We start from the raw sequence: 20349 nt of genomic DNA, 5'->3' as shown, positions 1-20349 counted from the left end.
CCTCATACCTTAGTGGTGCCACATGGTGAACCACAGATGTGGAGCTAGCTATGCACACATCTTCTCATCAGCCAGCGAGCACTGAAACTACTTTAGATCGCAGCCTGAAGAACTTAGTGGGATGCGAATTTACGTTGCCTAGCGGTTACTACTGCCTAGTTCATTTGATACAGGTCCTACACTTATATACAAACTCCGTACCGAAGATCAACCATATACGTGAAACCTTCCCGACTCAACCCTCCACCGGGAATATAGAACAACGACCTAATCGGGGCCCCCTCGGCAAATCCCTGGACCACGATGTCGTGTGAGGCGGGTAGCTGCCGTACCTTGTTTTCGCCGTCGCTTGCGAGGTATTTTTCTTTCGGCACATGGGCCGATATCAAACCCTTCGATAATTACCTTGAAATAGTAGAGTTCCATTGTTAACACGTAGCTGGTGAGGCCCGTGGCCTGGTAACCCTGGTTGGGTTTGTCTTGGGTGTTCCGGGGGTGCTGGTACATGATTGTAGGGCATAGGGACAGCAATGTAGGCTGGGTAGATAGGGCAGGGCGTCTCTGCTTCGATTTCCCTGCAGTATACAGACAGGGCTTTCTGTCGGCCTCCTACACCGCCGATTGGGATCTATGCATGTTGTTGTCCGTGATTGAAATGCAGGGATTGGGCGTGCGATGTAGCAGTCAATTTCCACGATTCGGGCGCAGTTGTTTCAAGCGCTTATCATAGAATTAGCAAACGCCATCGGGCTACCATACATTGCAATGAGAACTGCGATGATGCCTTGTTAATGCAACAGACCGCTTTGACTAATTGCACCACACCGGATACATGACATCGAATGATATCAACCCTAAAAAAGTTGCGTAAGGGCTTCCGGCAAGTCTATACCGCCGGATCCTCAAAACCAAGTATGCATAAATGACTTATGGCCCCCTTTCTTTTGAAGCATTCAAGTCATTGCGAGCTTCGTTCCTTTTTCGTTTGGTGGGGGATGTAAGAGATCCTTGAGAAGATGGCTCTCCTGCAAATCTCATCCAAGTCAACCAATTTATCGAGTCGGATACCACTCATGCCTGCCTTTCGACCACCTCTCCTCACCTAGGGCCCTTTCAAAGGGACCGTTTCTATCATATACAGCCACTTCGTAGTATGCAGGCCACCTAGATCTGGTAGCAATGGACACGCCACCCACAACTCACTGTTTACGGCGGGGACATGGAGGGCAGATTTGGGGTTCACAGAAGCTCTTGTCCATTTTCCCACGTCTCCACATGAGATCACAGCGAGCCACAGCTCATATGTCTAGTTTTATGGTCGTCGGTCGCCGTTGCAGTGTCTCGATAGAAGAACGAAGGATGGAAGCCTGATCACAGTGGCTTATCTACGTCACATGGGAGGTAGCTAGGTAAGAACCGCTCGTTTGCCTAGTGAAGACAAAAAGTCAGCAACAGAATTTCACTTTTTCACCTATTCGCAGAATAAAATAACATACCTCACTGCAGCCTCAGTCTCAGTCCGGAGTGAAGTCCAGGCGATAACCTTGGGAGTGCGTAGGCGGTGGACAATCAAGGTGTGGCCCAAGCGCAAACCTCTCGCTTGTGACTTTGAGTCCAGCACTTCTCGGATATCAGATTCACTCTTCACCGCCTCGTCTTACAAAGCTTCTCAGTTAGTTCTCATTTCAAGAGATGTTACGGAGCCAGTGACGGGCAAAGAGTTGCTGGTTCAGCCCACATCGCTCGACCTCGCCCTAAGCGGGGTATCTCCGACGCTCCGAAGGTTGCCTGTATCTTATTGACTTCCACCAACCTGCTATCTTCTGTCAATATGGCCATGAATTTCGTGACCTTTAACCAGGACTACAGCTACCTGGCTGTGGGTGAGTATTTTTCCGGGGCGGACTGGGCCTGCACTGTTTACTTTGGGGATTGTTGTTGACCGCGGTTTTAGCAACATCAAAGGGGTTTCAGATATTCACTACTGAACCCTTTGCCAAGAGCTATGAAGCTAAGGAGGGCAATATTGCCGTTATTGAGATGTTGTTCTCGACTTCTCTCGTGGCTCTGATCTTGTCTCCAAGGCGCTTGCAAATTCAAAACACTAAGGTACGCGGAAATGCTCTCGTTTACTAGCCTGTGATGATGGCATTTTGATAGACATTGGACTAACCACCGGCAGCGACAATGCACAATATGCGAATTGACATTTCCAACAACGGTCTTAGCAGTGAAGCTGAACCGGAAACGACTTGTTATTGTCCTTGAGGATCAAATTTATCTTTATGATATTCAGACTATGAAGCTTTTGTCTACCATCGATACATCGCCAAACCCTAACGGTAAGGGGATTTACTGTCACGTTCCTTTTTCCGGGTTTACTGACAATTTAACAGCCATTTGTGCCCTTGCGCCATCGTCGGAAAATTGCTACATGGCCTACCCTCTTCCACAAAAGGCACATGCAGCTGCAAACCCACCAGCTCATGCTCCACCCGGAACAACGCATATTGCTCCCACGACAGGTGATGTTCTCATTTTCGACGCAGTCAAGCTAGAAGCTATCAACGTAATCGAGGCGCATCGTTCTCCTTTGGCCCTTATTGCGCTGAACAGTGACGGAACGTTGTTGGCCACTGCATCTGATAAAGGAACTATCATTCGCGTGTTTTCCGTTCCAGATGGCCACAAGCTGTATCAATTCCGACGAGGCTCCATGCCATCACGAATCTACAGCATGTCCTTCAACACCACCTCCACTCTTTTATGTGTCTCATCATCCACCGACACCGTTCACATTTTCAAGTTGACTCAGCAAGGACCATCATCTGATGGATCTTCATCACACTCTCCCACGGGCCGTGACCAATCTTCTCCGCCTTATGGCTATTCCCCAGAAGATGATGAGATGGGCGGGGATGCTGGCTCTGATGCATCGCGAAAGCATAACGGTACACTGATGGGGATGCTACGTCGGACTTCTCAAAATGTCGGCGGTGCGGTTGCAGCCAGGATGGGCGGCTATCTTCCCAAGGGAGTGAGTGAGATGTGGGAGCCAGCACGCGATTTTGCCTGGATTAAGCTGCCCCGTGTAAACCAGGGTCCTGCTGGAAATGCAAACTCTGGGCCGATCAGGAGTGTGGTTGCTATGAGTAGCAATACTCCTCAAGTCATGGTTGTGACTAGCGATGGCAACTTTTACGTCTTTAACATTGATCTGTCCAAGGGTGGAGAGGGAACTTTGACGAAACAATATTCGTATGTGGATATGAATACGCCATTTGATTAGATTCATGCTCATCATTTTGCTACAGGGTTGTCGATTCAAATGACAGGTTAGGGTATGCGGCGGATTACTGAGTGTGATCCTCTCTGGAGGCTTTATTGGGTTTGAAAAGAGGTGAAGTGAAACACATCAATATAGGTGAAAAACCTATGCATATCTGATTCTTCCCTTATCGAACAACCCGAACTCCAGCCTGCCACTTGCAATATCCAAGTTTACCCAATCTCTCCCCTAGACGAGACGAGCGTCGTTCTCGTTCATCTGGGGTGTTCACTCCATCATTTCCTTTGTTCGGCATGGGCGTTGACTGCTCCGGTACTGAGCTCGGTCTATCTCGACTCTTTATTTCCCTCTTTTCTGAGCTTTAGCGTCTCAATACTCTACTTCGGCGTTCTCTTTCATGAGTCTCGATTTCGTACATCATTATTTTTCGGCGGGTCTACGTCATATTGGCTGGTTAGTTATTTTTATATTGCTTGAAATTCAAGATCCCCATCGCTTTGGTCCTTGATCTATGTGGCCAATTTCATCATGGCTAATTCCATGAAGGACGATCGCCCAAGGAAAGATGCAATCCACAGCGACCTGAGATAGTCTCCCAAATTAACCATCCGTAGGTCTACGAGATGTCTTTTCTAGCTTTTGTACGGGCATTTTGATGAGTCCTGGCCTCAAATCGTTTCAATCCGTATGTGAACGTGTATATGTACATCAACAAGAAAAGAAGTTATCTAGCTAACCTAGAAATTCCGGCGGAATTTCTGAGGAATATTGTTCAAGACAATCTGCATGGCCTCCAGCTTTTCCAGGCGGAGGGCAGCATCTTCTTCCTCGTCGTGCCTGCGGAAATGCTCAATGTCCTGTGGGTGAACCAAATCCTCCTCGGTAGTATCGTCGCCGTGGAACTTCTCGAAATGGTGAATCTCATATTCATATTCCATGTCGCCATGGTGTCCAGGTCCAAACCCGACATCGGGCAACCGTTTACCAGCGGCGATGCCGTGTAGCCAGTCCTCCTTGGTAATGAACCCAGTGTTTCCAGGATCGAAGATATCAAACACCGCCTTCACGGCATCTTGCTTCCGGGCTTCACTTTTATCGGAATTGGATTCATCGTCGATACCATATGTCTTGCGGACTTCGTCATGTGTCCAGAACCCGGATGAATCGTAGTCGTGCACGATAAAGAACGAGGGAGCGTCGAAGCCTTCGATGTGATGTTCCTCTACAGAATGCCATGTCAGAATGCAGATTCCAGATCCGAAATCATAGTCCCAGCACTGTCTTACCCATCATGTGTCTCGTGGCCCAATCATCGGAAGGAGCTTTGTCGTCTGAATGCGAGCCATGGGCATTGGCAGCGGAGCTCAACGCGAGTAGCCCGGCGGCGAAACCGAGTAGCTTGTGTACCATTGTACTGTATAACCGTAAGAAAAGGAGACTCGTTCAAAAAATAGTACAGATCTAGATTAACTACAAACATCCAACGGTGTTCAGATGCGGCCGGGGGAGGTCTTAGCTTGTTTGCAGTGTTTGCACCGGATCCCGATATTTGCGGATTGCACGATTATTTCCGCATCGCATGTTTCCCCGTTCATCGCCATATACCTCCTGCTGCCGACCGGGCTCCGAGAGGAGTCCAATCCATTGATATTCGCTGACTTATACTAAGCAATTGTTTGCTAGCGATGCCCTGAGAATGCAGGGGTTGTGGTCCCGCGCTGTCTCGAAGCAGTCGTCCTGCCGCTGCGTCGGGTGTTTGAGCACCACGGCCAATGGTGTCACTTCGAGATCGGCTACCGCTGCCAGTAGAAGAAAGCTCCGAATTGGTAACTCTGTCACTGCATTATACACCAGCATCTTCGCCGCCGCCGCCCTTGCCGATGCCAGCGTGAAGGATCGACGCCGACATGACTGGGACGAAAAGATTGCCGCGGTCAAGGCGGAAGTGAGCGAATTGGTGGATGAGGAACAACGGATTTTGGCATCGCTACAATCTGGAAGGGAGAATCGAGGCCTCAATCGTTTAATGCAAGTGAGGGGATTTGGCCCTGTTTCACGATTCCCGTCCGGACTTCAATCCCCGCCGGGCTTGAATCGTTCTCTGAGATCTTTCCATACTGAGCGAAGACGATTGAATGCCGCGAATGCTCGCATGTTAGAAAATTCGCCCGTTTTGGAAGAGGACGATCAGAACGTCGACGAGACGGACGAGAGCGAGATCTTTGTGGCGCAGGAGACATTGCCTAGCTGGGTTCTTGAAGATGATCTTCGTCTCAAGGCTATACAAAAACTTGCCTTGAGGCAGTTTGCTATTCGAATGTTGCTACGGCCTGCCATTGCCCATCGCTATTCCGGCGTCTCGATGAATTACGCGGCGGACTTCGAGACTCCCCAGGTCAATGTTTCCCAGCTCCTTGAGGAATTGAATACCATTCGACACCGCATGGTTGCATTGAAGACACAAAGAGACGCGGCTTTCAGCGATATCACCAAGGACTATGCTGCGAGTCAATTGGGCGAAATGCAAAGAGAGCGCGAGATCCTTGACTCAGAGCTCACCAACGATATCCACAGTTACACCAGCCAGGAGATGTCGCTTCAGGAATTGCTTTTACGGCTATCTAATAATATCTTGAGTTCAAGAGATCCAGAACGCCCCACGGCTTTCCGACTCATGATCATGGCGTTCACACGGACCCGTCAAAATGACTTGGTTGAGCTGCTTCTGCGAACATTATTACCGAACCGATTCTACCTCAACCCTTCCCTCGTGATTACGATCATATCTTTCTTCAAGAAGTCAAAGAACCTTAAGGACTTTGACTTGTTCTTGAAGATGCTCGGCGGAGAAGGATATTCTGTGAACTTGGGGAGTAGAGGCACTTACAAGCACCGAAAGGTCAATGGGCTAGAAATTATTGTTCCCTCGTTGAACAGCACCAACCCTGTCATCTATGCCAGCTTGATTGGTGCGGCATTACGTTTTGATCAACCCCAACGAGCCGACGCTTGGCTCCAGGCTGCACGGAGTGGGGGTTTCTTTGATAGTTGGGAGACTCTTTTCACATACCTTCGCTTTTACAGTATTCGCCGAGACTGGGAGAAGGGCACCAATGTGTTGAAGAGAGCCGTGACCTACCTCGTGTCGTCAACAGATCATCGTATTGATTCTGTCGAGCGATTACTAGGAAGAATGGTCGGCCTCTGCGATTCGTGCGATCGACTCGATGCATCAAATGAATTGATAAAGGCTGCAATCCACAGTGGATTTGATCCCAAACTCCTATCACGGCAGGCGGATATGGCACCTTTCGTCAATCATGATCTCAAACGATGGTTTGCAGCTGCCAAGTCAACACCAAAGGAAAACATCAACCGTCCTGTGTGGCAAAAGTGCTACGACTTCGGCAACACATTTGGTGAATATCTAAGCCAACTTGAAATCCCCTCAGAGACCACCATCGCCCACCAAAATGCCAGAATGGCCGAACAGCACGCAGACAATGCCATGTCCGCCGCCCTCGGACACGGCAGAGGAAAGAATTCTAAGTCTACCGGGAACACGCATGCCGAAGACATCTCCACCCTCAAAACTGAGGTTGCGCAACTCCGCGAGCTCGTTTTTGAACTCCGCAAACACCACATCTCCGACTCCTCTACAAATGGCTCCTCTTCTTCCGATTCGAAGGGTGAACCCCCGAACCCTATCCCCGCCTCCAGCGAGACCAACCCTCCCATCAACATCTCGACACCGAAAACTCTTCCCATAAACCACAAATTCACTCGAACCGCGGGCTCTATCACGCTTGACAGATCGATGTCTACCTTGTCTCCTCAGATACCCCCTAAACGTAAGACGAGGCAAAACAAACGCGCTACCAGGGCATCTGCAAAGACGGCTGTTGCAGACTCAACAATCCCTACTCCCACTGAGGCATAAACAGTGTTTACTTGGAAAGCATTGGGATACACAGACTTCCAGCCAGGAACTGAATCTTGAACCTATTCAGTGAGACCTTCTTGTATATTAAATGATTACCCTTGTTTGAATAGAGCCACAGGAGTAATTTGGGCAAAACACCAATGTATCTCCCGCATCCTAAGGACATTGACGGCGCAGTGCATCATACAACTGAAATTTAAGAACATTAGGTAGATCCCTCATTCTTCTCCCTTCTCAGATCGTCGCTAGGTTCTGTATGTAACATATCAAATCTTAGAATCTCAGAATGTGTATCGATCTATTTGTACAACTGCAGATCTAGAAAGGTCTCAGAGAGCATATAACAGGGGGAACAGCCACAGAGCGTGATATAGCACAAGATAACAAGCGTTTTATTCAATGCATTGGCATCATAAGAGAAAGCAGAACGGCGCAAAACGAAAGCATATCGTCCATGATTTTAGGCTGAGAATATAAAGCAAATTGTCTAGCGACGCTTTTCGGCGCGCATCTTCTCCTTGCGAATGAGACGCTCGGAAGCCCGGGTGAGGGCAGAGCGGATGTCACCCTTGGGGAAGCTGTTAATGTCGTAGTATGTAGGAGCAATGTCCTGAATAAGAACAGTCAGTAAAATGAACATGTGGTGGGAAGATTTGATGGGAAGACTTACTAAGAGCCACTCGGGCTTGACCGCGGTCACGGTACGGATATAGTTCTTCGTTGTGAGGACGAACTCGTTGTAGAGGACCCACTCGGCCTCGTGGGCCAGCACGGTGGACGGGTGCAGGAGAACGTTCTGGTTGTCCTTGATGGTGAGGTACTGGCTCTTGCCACCGGTGTCCTTCTTAGCGACCTGCATGAAGAAACCGGCGCACAGGGCGCGACGGATGTTCTCATAATACTTCTTGTCTTCGAAAGGTGTGGAGATCATCTCCAGATCCTCGCGTTCCATGATGCGGAGCAGTTGCGAGCGCACGTTATCGGCGGACTGGAGGGATCGCAGTGAGAGGAAGTGATCGTGGCACCACTGCTTGGGGTTCGACTGGGCCTCGTCACCCCGGTAAGCGTGATAAACGTTCAGCATGGTCAGATGGTCTCCGTCGGGGTGGGCGAAGAGGTTCTTCATCTCGTCGGCACGCTTGCGTTGAGCAGCGGGGCGGACGAAGACCTGGGGCACAGACAGGAGGGCTGTGATGGAGAGGATTTCATTAGAGCAGTAGAACTCAGGAGAGCTGATGAGCATGACGGCAAGCGCCGGGTCGAGAGGGAACTCGGATGCCAGGCGGCCCAGTTGAGTAAGGTTTCCATCGTCATCGAGACAAGCAAGATAGTTCAACTCCTCCAAAGCTCTCATCAGAGTCTCTGGTGCAGGAGGGTCCATCAAATCGAAGTGGACAAGATCATCGATGCCGAGCTTCTTCAGTTCAAGAACTGTGGAGGACAAGTTTGACCGGAGAATTTCGGGGTATGTGGATTCGATCAACTCCTTCTTGAATGCGCCCTCGGTGTAGAGACGGAAGCACTTTCCGGGACGAGTACGACCAGCACGACCAGCACGTTGTTGAGCGGAGGCCTTGGAGATGGGAGATACCAGGAGTGACTCGACACGAATGCGGGGGTTGTAGATCTTCTGCTTGGAGAAACCGGGGTCCACCACATACACGATACCATCGATGGTCAGGGAGGTTTCAGCAATGTTGGTGGAAACAATGACCTTGCGGCCAGGCCGGCCACCGGGCCGACGAGGAGGGGGTGCAGGGTCGAAGATGCGTTGCTGCATATGAGGAGGAAGACTACCGTACAGCGGGTAGACCTTGATAGGGCCGGCATCAGCTTCTCTGACCATCTCATCTCCTTCCATAGCAATCTTGCGGGAAGCATCTTCAATCTCTTCTTCACCAGTCAGGAACAGAAGAATATCTCCCTCTCCCTCGGTGGCGTGAATCTGCAGCACAGTCCGAACGGCGGCCTCAACGTAGTCTTGCTCCGGCTCGGGGGTGTAGAAGATCTCGACGGGGTGGGTACGACCGGGAACTGCGAGAAGAGGTGCGTCCATGAAATAGCGCTGGAACTTTTGCGCATCCAGAGTGGCGGACATGATGATGATCTTCAAGTCGGGGCGACGACCCACGACTTCCTTCAGAAGACCCATCAGAATATCAGTGGCCATGGTTCTTTCGTGAGCCTCGTCAAGCATGATTGTGCTGTAGCGCGACAGGTTGTGGTCGTTCATGGCCTCACGAAGCAGCATACCATCAGTCATGTACTTCATGATGGTCTTAGGGCCGGTCATGTCCTCGAAACGGATACTGTAACCGACTTCCTCACCCAGCTTGACATCCATCTCGGCTGCGACACGCTGTGCGACGGACATGGCAGCAACTCGACGCGGCTGCGTACAAGCGACCATCTTGCCTTGGGTCTGGGGAAGGTCATCGAAGAGGACAAATTGTGGGATCTGAGTGGTCTTTCCGGAACCGGTCTCACCAACGAAGACCAGGATTTGCGATTGCTGATACATTTGCAGGAACTCATCACTGGAAAAAGAGGGTCAGTGTACTTTCTTACAGAATGGCTCTCTAGGATCACTCACCGCTGCGCATGGACTGGTAGGTCACGGCGAGTCTTCAAGATCGAGAAGTATTTGGTGGAGTAAGGACGGCCACTGAAGGGGTTGATTTCGCCATCCTCGGCCTTCTTTGCCATCGCGGCAGTCGTCTGGTGTCGCTTGAACTTTGCCAGGGACGAATTCTTGCTGGAGTCATCGTTCTCGTACATGTGAGCCAGGTATGGGTTGTTCTTTGGGTCGCCGGCGTCCATCTTCTGGCGCTTGGCTCGGGAGCCGCCTTCGGAGTCTGAGCGGTTATCAGTCATGGTCATTGTGAAAAGCCGAGGAGTGTTGAAGAGCAAACTCGGCGGGTGGAAGAGCTGAGATAGCGAAGAAAAAAATCCGATAGGAAGGTCGGGCGAGCGCCACAGCTGCCTATCAGACTCACCGCCTCAGATATTCTGCTACGCTCCCCACAGGGATCGATAATCTTTGGGTTGTTGATGTCCTGTTCCTGACTGAGCTTCTCTACCTAAACAGATTATAGTGTGAACCACTCAAGAACTGTCTGATTACAGGTTGGGAAGTCGCTCCGTTGCTCGTAAAAAGCTCCCAGTCTGCCACATCCCTAGTTTAATCACCCCACCATTGCGCCAGACTTCTCGCTCAACATGGAAAGCTATAATCCCTCAGAAGATCCAGGACCAGCGTTCTGCGTCGGTCACCATGAACATAACAGGCTGATCTCCGTGACATCTGAGGTGATCCAACAGGTGCATGAGAGCAATGTCAGTCCCTCGTTCAATCCCATTGCTTCGGATGCTAATTTGATATGATATAGTATGACATGATGACTGTCCCAATTACGACATCGCATTTCCATTCTCGTGTACTGGGCCTGCTATCAAATTACTTGGCCAGCTTGCAGTCCCCTTCTTACGATTCTATTGGGACAATGGCTACTACTCAGAACACTCGGCCTCTGGTGATTCCACCACTGTCCAAAACAGACTCCTACTTGACTCCCAACGATGCAACCAGTCAACTAGTTGGTGTGACCAGCAGCTGGATTGATCTGTGCTCGCCAGACCCATTGATTGCCGACTTATCTCGCCAAGTTCTAATGCTTGAGGTTGCGTACGCTGCATTCTGTGGAATTGGATATCTCTTGATTCCTGGACCGAAGTTGCATCATGGTGCATTGCATTCCGAGGGAGTAATCTACTACGCGCGTGCAGTTCAGGATGCGTTGAACCTCGGTCCCTATATTCAATTCCATATCTGGCTGCAGATGGTTGACAATCCAGAAGCTGAGGTTGATACTATGGGCGATCTGGCACCGCTCGCTAGAGCGGAATACTTGGAGCCAGATGAGGGCGTTTCGCTTAAAGTTGATCCATTTGGAACCTGGGACGCGTGGGACGCAATCCGAAAGACTTGCAAGTATCATACGAGACTATTTGTTGGTAAGTATTAGCCATATACCCTTCCCCATGAACAAAAGCTGATGTGGACCATAGCTCTCGCGATGCCGAAGCAGCTGCCATCTCTATATGTGCAGTCCCGGTGGCACTCGGAACCTGTGCACTTGCTCACAATTGACGCATCCTCGTTCCTGAAGAACCAGAAGGGATACCCAGTACTGGCAAAATCCCACCAGGCGTTGATTGCCAAGATGATGCGACTTCGAACTGCGCCATGGATCCTTCTTTGCGGCGTTGGCCCTATACCTGGGCTCGAAGGCATCGAAGGCATCGAAGGCTCCGGCGTCGGCCAGTCTCGACTGTCTGGATCTGATTATCCAAGTCTGTCACAGGCCAACAAGAAACACAACGACCCAACCCCCCATTTGTCATATATTCGGAACCTTCAACAACGCCAACCCCCGCGCACTGCCATTGAGAGGTTTGGTGTGGGATACCAGGACTATTTGCAGGCACCTTTGCAGCCCTTAACTGTCAACCTGGAGAGTATCACCTATGAAGTATTTGAAAAGGATCCTATTAAATATGAGTGGTACGAAAAGGCGATCACCAAGGCATTGAGGGATTGGGCAGACCAGAAGAAGCCCACATCTCACCCAGATGGCAAGGTAATTCTCGCTGTTGTGGGTGCTGGTCGTGGACCGCTGGTCACTAGGGCACTTAAAGCTAGTGCGGAAGCTGGTGTTGAAATTGATCTATGGGCCGTGGAGAAGAACCAGAATGCATTTGTGTTGCTGCAGCGCCACAACGAAACAATCTGGGATGGTAAGGTCACTCTGGTCCAATCTGACATGCGCAGTTGGAAAGGTCCTCTGGTTCGCCGACAGAAAACCAAGGGTACTCAGGAGCCCGTGGGAGATACCTTGGGAATTGAGGACTCTTTGCTCTACAGCCCGAAGAAGGGGGCGAACGACCCGGGCCGGGCATCTGAATCCATGGGACTGGGTGTGACACACACCCATGTGGACATTATTGTATCGGAATTGCTTGGATCCTTCGCTGACAATGAGCTTTCTCCCGAATGTCTGGATGGTGTGAATGATCTCATCAATCCGACACATGGAATTTCCATTCCAGCCTCGTACTCCGCTCACTTCACCCCGGTGTCCGCTCCCAAATTGCACGCCGATGTTGTGCACCAGACCGTTTCCAACCCAGCGGCTCCGGAGACCCCATACGTTGTGATGCTCCACGCCATTGATTTCCTGTCCACCGCAGATTCGCCTACTGGTGTTGAAAGCTCAAGCTCCAACAATGGAAACAGGGCCTCTACCCCGTCGGCATCATTCACTGCTACCGAATTCCCTACTCCGAATGTGCAGACCGCCTGGTCTTTCTCCCACCCGAACCTCCATATTCCTCCCCAGTCCCCCATGCAGTCAACAATCTCGAACGCACACAATGTGCGTCAGACTCGTCTGTCCTTCCCCGCCCAGAACCGAGGCGCATGCCATGGTTTGGCCGGTTACTTTGAGACAGTGCTTTACGGCGATGTGGAGCTGTCTACCAATCCCGTGACTATGGATGCCAAGAGCGCAAACATGATCAGCTGGTTCCCTATCTATTTCCCCTTGAAGGTGAGCTTCAATACACTTTTTGTTATGTGTCTGGTTTTTATACTAATGCTTCTGTCCCAGACTCCTCTCAATGTCCCTGAAAATGGCGAGATCACCGTTACCATGTACCGTCAAACCGATGACCGCAAGGTCTGGTATGAATGGATGGTCGAGGTATACGCACTTGAGCGCACTTCGACATCCTCCGCCAAGGCCACCCCTGCCGCGGGCAACTCGCGAGTTGCATCCCCCAGTGTCGATGGCCTGAAGGCCAAGGACAACGGCGCAAAGCCAAACTCCCGAGCTGGCTATCGCCGTGTGAGGGTTGGAATCAGTGACTTGCACTCAAGTATCAAGGACGGGTGCTTAATGTGAATATGCGAGGAGAACAGAGCAAGGACGTCTTATGAGACTTTCAGTTTTCTTTCGGTCAATGCTGCCTACACATAGACAACTAGGGATATTTTGCCCCTGTCGAACAGAGTATCCATCCATATATGTAAGGGCGAAAAGCTCACTTGTCAACAGATGGGTCCCTAGCAAAGATCAAAACCACGAAACTTCAAGAGGCCTGATATCCAAGGCAAGCATAGTTCCAAGATTCCGGGCCGAGTGGCTCCCGAGGTTGATAGAGCTTAACCCTCAATATCAACTTCCTCTCCCAAATGTATACAACTGCAAAAGCACATGCAAGTAACCCACGATCTTCACTGATGTCTCACGTGCTCTTACATATATCAACGGAGCATTCGCCCAAAATGAGTAAAGAAAACCGACCCACCCCACCGATGGCCACGGTTTTTCGATCGCCAAGCTCGATCGAGTGGATCAAACGGTTCGTCATCGGCGTATTCCGCTGGCTCAATCAAGCTTGCGATCTGCACACTGTGAATCATGGACTGGTTTTGGAATAATCTCCGGGATACCGAGGTTCAGCTGAACTGACGTCCACGGTTTATCAATCGAGTCCTAAACGGTCTACACCGGTATCGCTGGCACGTTAACCATGTGCGCGTTGCTCGGTACGAGGAACGGCTCCGAAATCCGAGGATCGTCCCCCGTGAGGTCAAATGGCATATATTCTCCACGCTCTTCTGTTCCAGACGGGCTTTGTGGTCCGTGGAATCGGGTAAATCCCATGCAGGAACTGTGCGGATCCACCGGTTGCGCAAAACTAAAGAGAACATAAGGCGGACCATTCCCTAAGGCGATGTTGCTTTGCAGTCTCGTTCGTTCAGGTACCGGCATTGACTCGATTCACCATGCGTTTCTCTTCCTTGACTATCCTGTCCGCCGTGGCTGCATTGGGTGATGCCCTCCCGAGTGTTGTGCAGTCTCGTGGTACGTCCCATTAATCTCTTACATTATGCATGATGATCACATTCCTCACACATGAGCAGATGTCCCCTCTGATGAACTGAGCCAGTTCAAGTTCTGGTCTCAGTATGCTGCGGCGTCATACTGCCAAGCTGATTATACTGCTCAAGTCGGCACCAAGGTCAGCTGTATGACAGGAAACTGCCCCGATGTTGAGGAAGCCGGTGCTACAATCATCTATGACTTTTCCAAGTATGCAAATCCCACCTACATGCATAGTTTCAGTGCTAACGCCCATACCTCCAGCTCTACAGCCACCGATACAACTGGGTACATTGCAGTAGACACCACAAACAAGGCAGTTGTCCTCGCCTTCCGCGGCTCCTACTCAGTCCGCAACTGGTTCGCTGATGCCTCATTCCCCTACATCGACCCCGACCTCTGCGACGGCTGTTTCGCCGAACTGGGCTTCTGGAGCTCCTGGTCGAACGTCCGCGAGGACGTCAACGCGCAGCTTGAAGATGCCCTGTCCCAGAACCCAGACTATGAATTGGTAATCGTGGGCCACAGCCTGGGTGCAGCCGTTGCAACTCTTGCGGCCGCCGATCTCCGTACTAAGGGTCACGAGTCAGCCAAACTGTACGCCTTTGCTTCGCCCCGTGTGGCCAACCCGACCCTGGCGAAATTCATCACTGCGCAAAACAACAACTACCGCTTCACCCACCAGGATGACCCAGTTCCCAAGCTGCCCTTGATTGCTATGGGTTACGCCCATATCAGCCCTGAATACTGGATCACGTCTGCTGATAACACAACTGTTACCGCCTCTGATATTGACGTCGTTGAAGGTGTACTCAGCTTGGACGGAAACTCTGGAACTGGTGCGCCGTTGATCTCGGACTTCCATGCTCACCACTGGTACTTCGAGAAGACCGATGCTTGCTTGAATGATGATCTGCCGTTCAAGCGCTAATGGTCAATTATTTGTCGCTTTACGTTTGATATGATATAATGTTAGTATAGAGGGGCCGTATGGTCGGCGTCGGTTTCTTGGATAGACATGGATGTGTGAATACATTTTTGTTTTTCTGCTTCAAACTTATATGGAGAGTCTATATAGGTGTTATCTGCTGAGCTGCCAAGATGCGTAAATGTCGGCTGTTTGTTCTATTGCAGGAATCTTGATAGTTGACGAGGAAGGAGAGCCAAGGGCATACAACGTGCCTTCAATGGCGAGAAAAGCATCCCTTCCATTCAATACACTTTCCAAATATGTTTTCTCAAGATAATATTACCTCATAATGGCGCACTTCTTGTTGTTGTTTTATGTAACGTCCGCGGGATGCAGGCGAAGCCCGTGTCCATGACCTCCCTTGGGGTATACGGACGTACTAAGCTAAGGATTTACGTACATGATACGATAAATACATGGAAGCGCTCCCCTAGAAAGCAACTCGGTGCAGAAATGACACAGTCTTTGAGCCGCGCACGCCTATCCAGACGTGTAGGACGAGTGCTTGGGCAGGGCCGAGTTCCAACCTCATTTTAGACTATTGATAATCTTCGAGGATTTTCGAGCGCGTTTTTGAAATATAATACTGAAGTACCCTCAACGGGGGGTGCCTGGTAGTCATATAAACTTTATAGTTAGCTAGGGTTACCAGTAGTATTAAGAAGAAGAAAAGACAACCAGAGTTACGATTGATAGCTAACTACGTATTCATAGTATGATTGTTAACTTAGAAGCTGGATGTCTTGTCCCTAATATCAAAGGGTTTCGACCATCTCTTTCCCGATCTATATATCTCCTAACAAAGCAAGTAATACAATATACGTCAAGTCATAGATCACTAACGAATAAGTAGATAAAGAAAGGCAATTCTTGTGAACCTGAGAGCTGATCATATGCTGACTGCCTATAAATACTTTTCAGAGGCGATGAAAATACTTGCATTCACTCAAACGCACAGCGTAACGTACAGCACGCAACTCGATTGAGTTTCATTTCACGTTTGACAGTTCGACAACTCACAAATTCAACTTTATCTCATTTTTTTTCATCTCATTTAATTTACGCCCAACACAACCAAGCACGTTGGTCCAGTCCGAATTACACACCACACGTCATCTTTTCACGAACAAACCAACAACAACCCGACACAATGTCGAGCCCTTTGAAGTCCCCCATCAAGGACCGGTTCACTGAGCTGAGTGCTGCTGATACCCGTCTCATTCTCTACGCAAGCATCTGCTTCAATGGCACTAAGGTAAGTTCTAGAATATATTTCGTCTGACATCCGCTAACATGATATTGTTCACAGCTGGACACCGAGAAGCTCGCCCGCCTTGCTGACATGAAGCCCGGCTCTGCTGGTAGCAACTATTTGCGTGCCAAACGTCATCTCGAGAAGATTCTCGGCGAGGAAAGACCGGATTCATCCGCTTCCCCCACCAAGACCAAGAGTCGTGCACCTGCAAATCGCAATGCCGCCAGGAAGGCTCCTGAGGTCCCCCAGCTCGAGAACGCCGACGAGGCCGAAGCCAAAGACGACTCTGCTGAGACACTTCTGACCACCCGTGCTCCCAAGCGCTGCAAGACCGTTACCCCCGCCGACGAGTACTTTGAAGCTGAAGTGTCCATTGTCAAAGATGAGCCCACTGATGATTGACTGATTTCCTACGAGGAAAATCTGTCCTGGTCTAACAAACGAGCGATTGGAAACATTCTATGGACATGGAGTATGTGATTTGAGGAATGAACACAAGAAAAGGAAAACACAAAAAAGGGGAGGCCAAGGAGGAAACTAGGGCTCTGCATTAGCACATGATCTGACCGGAAGGGGATTACGGTACCTCTGTGAACATAGCCATGGAGGACTTGAGGTAACTTCCGTTGAACAGAGGCTATTAGGGTTGTTTTCCTCGAGAACCAACCACACCGATAGTGAATTCACAGAATCAGTGAAATACTTTCATAGTAAAACAGAAAATGAAAGGACTTGCTAAATGGACCTTCCCTTCACTTGCCTAATCGACGTAAAAAGGGCGTAATAAGTATATTATCAGGGTCCTGGTACAAGGAATGTACCCTGATATTGCCCATATACAGTTAAGGCAATCGTACCGTCAACAGTTCGCCGTTTTTTAAGCCGTTTTTCAGGTATGTGTTAAGGCTATCTTGTCTAAGGCGCCATATAAGTAATATAAATTCTACGCCTTCCCTAAGACAATTAGCAAATAGAGGGAAGGTTTCTCTTTCATAAAGGGTGCGTCCCCCTAACGTCGCCTAATAATAATTGTAGGTGAACGATTTTAGCTGCACCCCGGCAAGCAAAACAAGCAGCCGAAATTGGTGCGATGGCAGCGTAAGTATTAAACCGAACTAACTTTGGTTAACAGTTTACATAAATGCGCGTTAGGAATAATAACACTAATAAAATCTATAAAAATGTTTTTACAAGATGTTTTATTACAATTAGATGGTCCTACTCCGGAGAAGCTCTGAATTAGGTAAAACGTGTAGGGTTTACAAAATTATCTGCATGGCGAAACATTGGTTCTAGTAAATTAAATGAAATTGCCCCTATTATAGTCTGGAATTGGCTAAGACTCGAAGTCACCTTAACAAACAATGCAGTTATCCCAAAGCTACAAACACCAGGAATAATCATGCGAAGAATAATGACAAGGGGCACGGCCAGATAAAGCGACGAGAAGTGTGAGAAAGGTCTTTGATCGTTAATCGGAGGGAAAGGGTTCAGAGCCTTTTCACGATCGTGCAGGGATTAGATGCGACCCCCCAAAAAATTCGCACATACGCGTGGCCCCATCTCACAACCTCAATCTACAAACACACTTGTCGAAATGTGGATAGTCACTAAAGCCCAAACAATCATATCCCGGTCTAACTTTCTTAGCCCCTGTGGGTTCTAGGGTTGCATCGCTTGTGATTTGTGATGCGGCGCCTTGTCTTGCGAAGCCAATAAGCCGCTGGAACATGGCGTTTATGCCTGCGACCCAGAATAATTGAACTCTATGAGACTACCTCTGAACTCCAGTTCGAAGGATGTTCAGAGCCTCATACAATATGCGATAACAGCGCACGGCGTCTTTGGTTACCCTGTTCCTCCCACAAGCGTCATGCATCCCGAATTGAAGAATACCTGGACACCCGCAGTCAATGTCTTGACCTGGTTTATGCTGGTGACGGCTATTCTGAGTGTCTTGACCCGGCTGGGGACAAAATATTTCTTCTTTCGCAAGTTTACCTTCGATGATGGACTTGCCGCATCATCGATCGTCTTTTGTACCGCGGAGTCTATAGCGGTGTCTATGGCGACTGCGAATGGCCTCGGTCAGCACTACAAAATGCTGGCTGAGACTAAGGTGGACAATATGATGAAGGTATGAGACCTTCTTTGGCTTCTTCCATAGAGATACTAATGTGAAAAACGGTCTTAGTCTGAGTTCGCCGCCATCATCCTGTTCATTGCCAGCATTTGTTGTTCCAAACTGTCGCTGTTGGTATTTATTCGCAACCTGACACCGGCGTCCTTGGACCGTCGCTTTGCTCTTGTGCTGGGAATTTTGATTGGACTCTGGGCCATCACTGGCATTATTACGGCTTCGTTTCAGTGTCACCTACCGCGGACGTGGGACTATATAAATGGGAGTTGCTTTGATCGGGTATGTGGTCACTCTCTGTTTCTCAGGGAAATCGCTAAAGACGACAGACCGCATGGTGGAACTATCTAGGTATTACAAACATTTTATCAGAAGCTGGAATCATTGCTCAAGCCTTACTGGTCATCATTCGCATCCAGACAGACTTCCGCAGAAAGGCTAGTCTTTTTAGTGTTTTTTTTCTTCGAATTGTGTATGTGGTCAATATTCTTTTCTTTGGTGAGCATCACTGACAGTGTGGCTACTTGTACAGTGTCATTGTCGCGATTATTTGCCAACTTGTCTACGCCAGCAAGTCATTCTCGTCGACGGACCCATCGTTCGATACCTGGACTGTCGCCGTCTCTACACAAATGGCCCAAGCATTGAGTATTGTGACGGCGTGCTCCCCACAGTTCAAGCCTTTCCTGGACAATCTACGGTCATCGGGGATGAGTCTTGAAATGTCGAGCTCTAATGGCTATGGTAGCAAGCACAAGACCTACGGCATGACTACATTCAAAGGCACCCGCCGGATCCAAGACACTCGAAGCGAGACCCACGAGCTGGTCTCCATACCACGCGAAGGAACCAACCACACTTTAGTCACCTCAGCACCGGACGACGACGCCGAAAGCCAGTCGAGCCTGTCTAACATTATCGTGGAGACCCGGACCTGGACTGTGACAGAGGGGCTACAACAATGAACTAAAGAGGCGCGAGTGCCGACTAACTTTTAGTATGAACTATGGATCGTGAAACGGGGGCCAGACCGTCCCACTATACATAGTTGTTGGTAAAGGAAATCCCAAAAAGCATAATATCACAAGCCGATTTAGAATTCAAAAATACTGCAACAGTGAGACAAGGATCTCATCTTGTCCGGTGGCGCTAGCAGCGACGAAGGATCTAGCGTGCATATTTAGCGTCTTCCGCTTAGACTTTTCGGGGTCGAAACTCACAGTTGCCTCCGAGCTCCATAGCATAATTGGCCTATGCGCAAACACTTTATGCAATTGTTTCTGGGCGTTCCACATCTGGTCATCCCTATGAGAACTATGTTGCATCGGCTCAGTCCACTGTGAAACCAATCAATTTAGTAGTATTTGCCCTTGCTAGCCTTCTTCATGGCCCCTGGCCGTGTAGAAGCGTGTGAAGATGGCGTTACCCACCACATGCAGGCACGTTGCAGGTTTATAAATATTTTTCCCTGCATTTAGAGACCTGAACTTGTGACCTGTCTTTGCTTTTCCTCTGGCACCTTCTAAGGATGCCGTCTCAGTACTCGAAGCAAATGTCGACCTCAGGTATGCAGGAGATCGGCCCTCCGACCAGCAAGGAGCTGGATGATGCCAATCTGGCACGGATGGGGAAACGTCCTGTTTTGAAGGTGGGATTTTTTGAGGATGTGCATTGCGATCTGGACTAACTGAATCAGCGCAACTTTGGATTGATGTCCATGCTTGGTTTCAGTTGTACAATTCTGATTACTTGGGAAGGAATTGTCGTGTGAGTGATCTTGACTTTTAAGATATGTCTCTATCCTTGAC

The 20349-nt window shown here is 49.4% G+C and overlaps 8 protein-coding genes across 8 annotated transcripts; 6 read left to right on the top strand and 2 right to left on the bottom strand.

The window, feature by feature from the left end:
• Positions 1-1831: 1831 nt before the first annotated feature.
• Positions 1832-3360, top strand: N7446_001849 (phosphoinositide binding protein ATG18; the record flags this gene model as incomplete). Its single annotated transcript, XM_058510598.1, has 5 exons — positions 1832-1883; positions 1955-2109; positions 2183-2342; positions 2397-3258; positions 3315-3360. 5 exons carry the CDS (start codon positions 1832-1834, stop codon positions 3358-3360), a joined length of 1275 nt encoding a protein of 424 aa, XP_058376134.1.
• Positions 3361-4026: 666 nt separating this feature from the next.
• N7446_001848 (nucleobindin SSP120) lies at positions 4027-4699 on the bottom strand (the record flags this gene model as incomplete). The annotated part of the gene is made up of 2 exons (XM_058510597.1): positions 4027-4511; positions 4576-4699. The coding sequence occupies 2 exons, from the start codon at positions 4697-4699 to the stop codon at positions 4027-4029; spliced, it is 609 nt and encodes a 202-aa protein (XP_058376133.1).
• Positions 4700-4985: 286 nt separating this feature from the next.
• N7446_001847 (uncharacterized protein) lies at positions 4986-7229 on the top strand (the record flags this gene model as incomplete). The annotated part of the gene is made up of 1 exon (XM_058510596.1): positions 4986-7229. One exon carries the CDS (start codon positions 4986-4988, stop codon positions 7227-7229), a length of 2244 nt encoding a protein of 747 aa, XP_058376132.1.
• A 220-nt stretch (positions 7230-7449) lies between these two features.
• Positions 7450-10134, bottom strand: N7446_001846 (DEAH-box ATP-dependent RNA helicase PRP43). Its single transcript, XM_058510595.1, has 3 exons — positions 9826-10134; positions 7903-9769; positions 7450-7842 (listed from the first exon to the last, which is right to left on the bottom strand). The coding sequence occupies exons 1-3, from the start codon at positions 10110-10112 to the stop codon at positions 7720-7722; spliced, it is 2277 nt and encodes a 758-aa protein (XP_058376131.1). The 5' UTR covers positions 10113-10134; the 3' UTR covers positions 7450-7719.
• A 317-nt stretch (positions 10135-10451) lies between these two features.
• Positions 10452-13195, top strand: N7446_001845 (protein arginine N-methyltransferase; the record flags this gene model as incomplete). The annotated part of the gene is made up of 4 exons (XM_058510594.1): positions 10452-10568; positions 10622-11246; positions 11301-12841; positions 12902-13195. The coding sequence occupies 4 exons, from the start codon at positions 10452-10454 to the stop codon at positions 13193-13195; spliced, it is 2577 nt and encodes an 858-aa protein (XP_058376130.1).
• Positions 13196-14082: 887 nt separating this feature from the next.
• N7446_001844 (lipase family protein) lies at positions 14083-15110 on the top strand (the record flags this gene model as incomplete). The annotated part of the gene is made up of 2 exons (XM_058510593.1): positions 14083-14161; positions 14221-15110. The coding sequence occupies 2 exons, from the start codon at positions 14083-14085 to the stop codon at positions 15108-15110; spliced, it is 969 nt and encodes a 322-aa protein (XP_058376129.1).
• Positions 15111-16299: 1189 nt separating this feature from the next.
• N7446_001843 (uncharacterized protein) lies at positions 16300-16806 on the top strand (the record flags this gene model as incomplete). Its single annotated transcript, XM_058510592.1, has 2 exons — positions 16300-16404; positions 16459-16806. The coding sequence occupies 2 exons, from the start codon at positions 16300-16302 to the stop codon at positions 16804-16806; spliced, it is 453 nt and encodes a 150-aa protein (XP_058376128.1).
• Positions 16807-18277: 1471 nt separating this feature from the next.
• Positions 18278-19506, top strand: N7446_001842 (uncharacterized protein; the record flags this gene model as incomplete). The annotated part of the gene is made up of 4 exons (XM_058510591.1): positions 18278-18541; positions 18599-18823; positions 18871-19013; positions 19074-19506. The coding sequence occupies 4 exons, from the start codon at positions 18278-18280 to the stop codon at positions 19504-19506; spliced, it is 1065 nt and encodes a 354-aa protein (XP_058376127.1).
• Between the last annotated feature and the right edge of the window lie 843 nt (positions 19507-20349).

Source organism: Penicillium canescens, assembly GCF_028828765.1.
Source record: "Penicillium canescens strain IBT 15451 chromosome Unknown utg000002l_segment0_segment0, whole genome shotgun sequence".
In the NCBI taxonomy this organism is placed as follows: Eukaryota; Fungi; Ascomycota; class Eurotiomycetes; order Eurotiales; family Aspergillaceae; genus Penicillium; species Penicillium canescens.
Note: the sequence above shows the minus strand (reverse complement) of the source record. Positions and strands in the feature narration are given on the sequence as shown.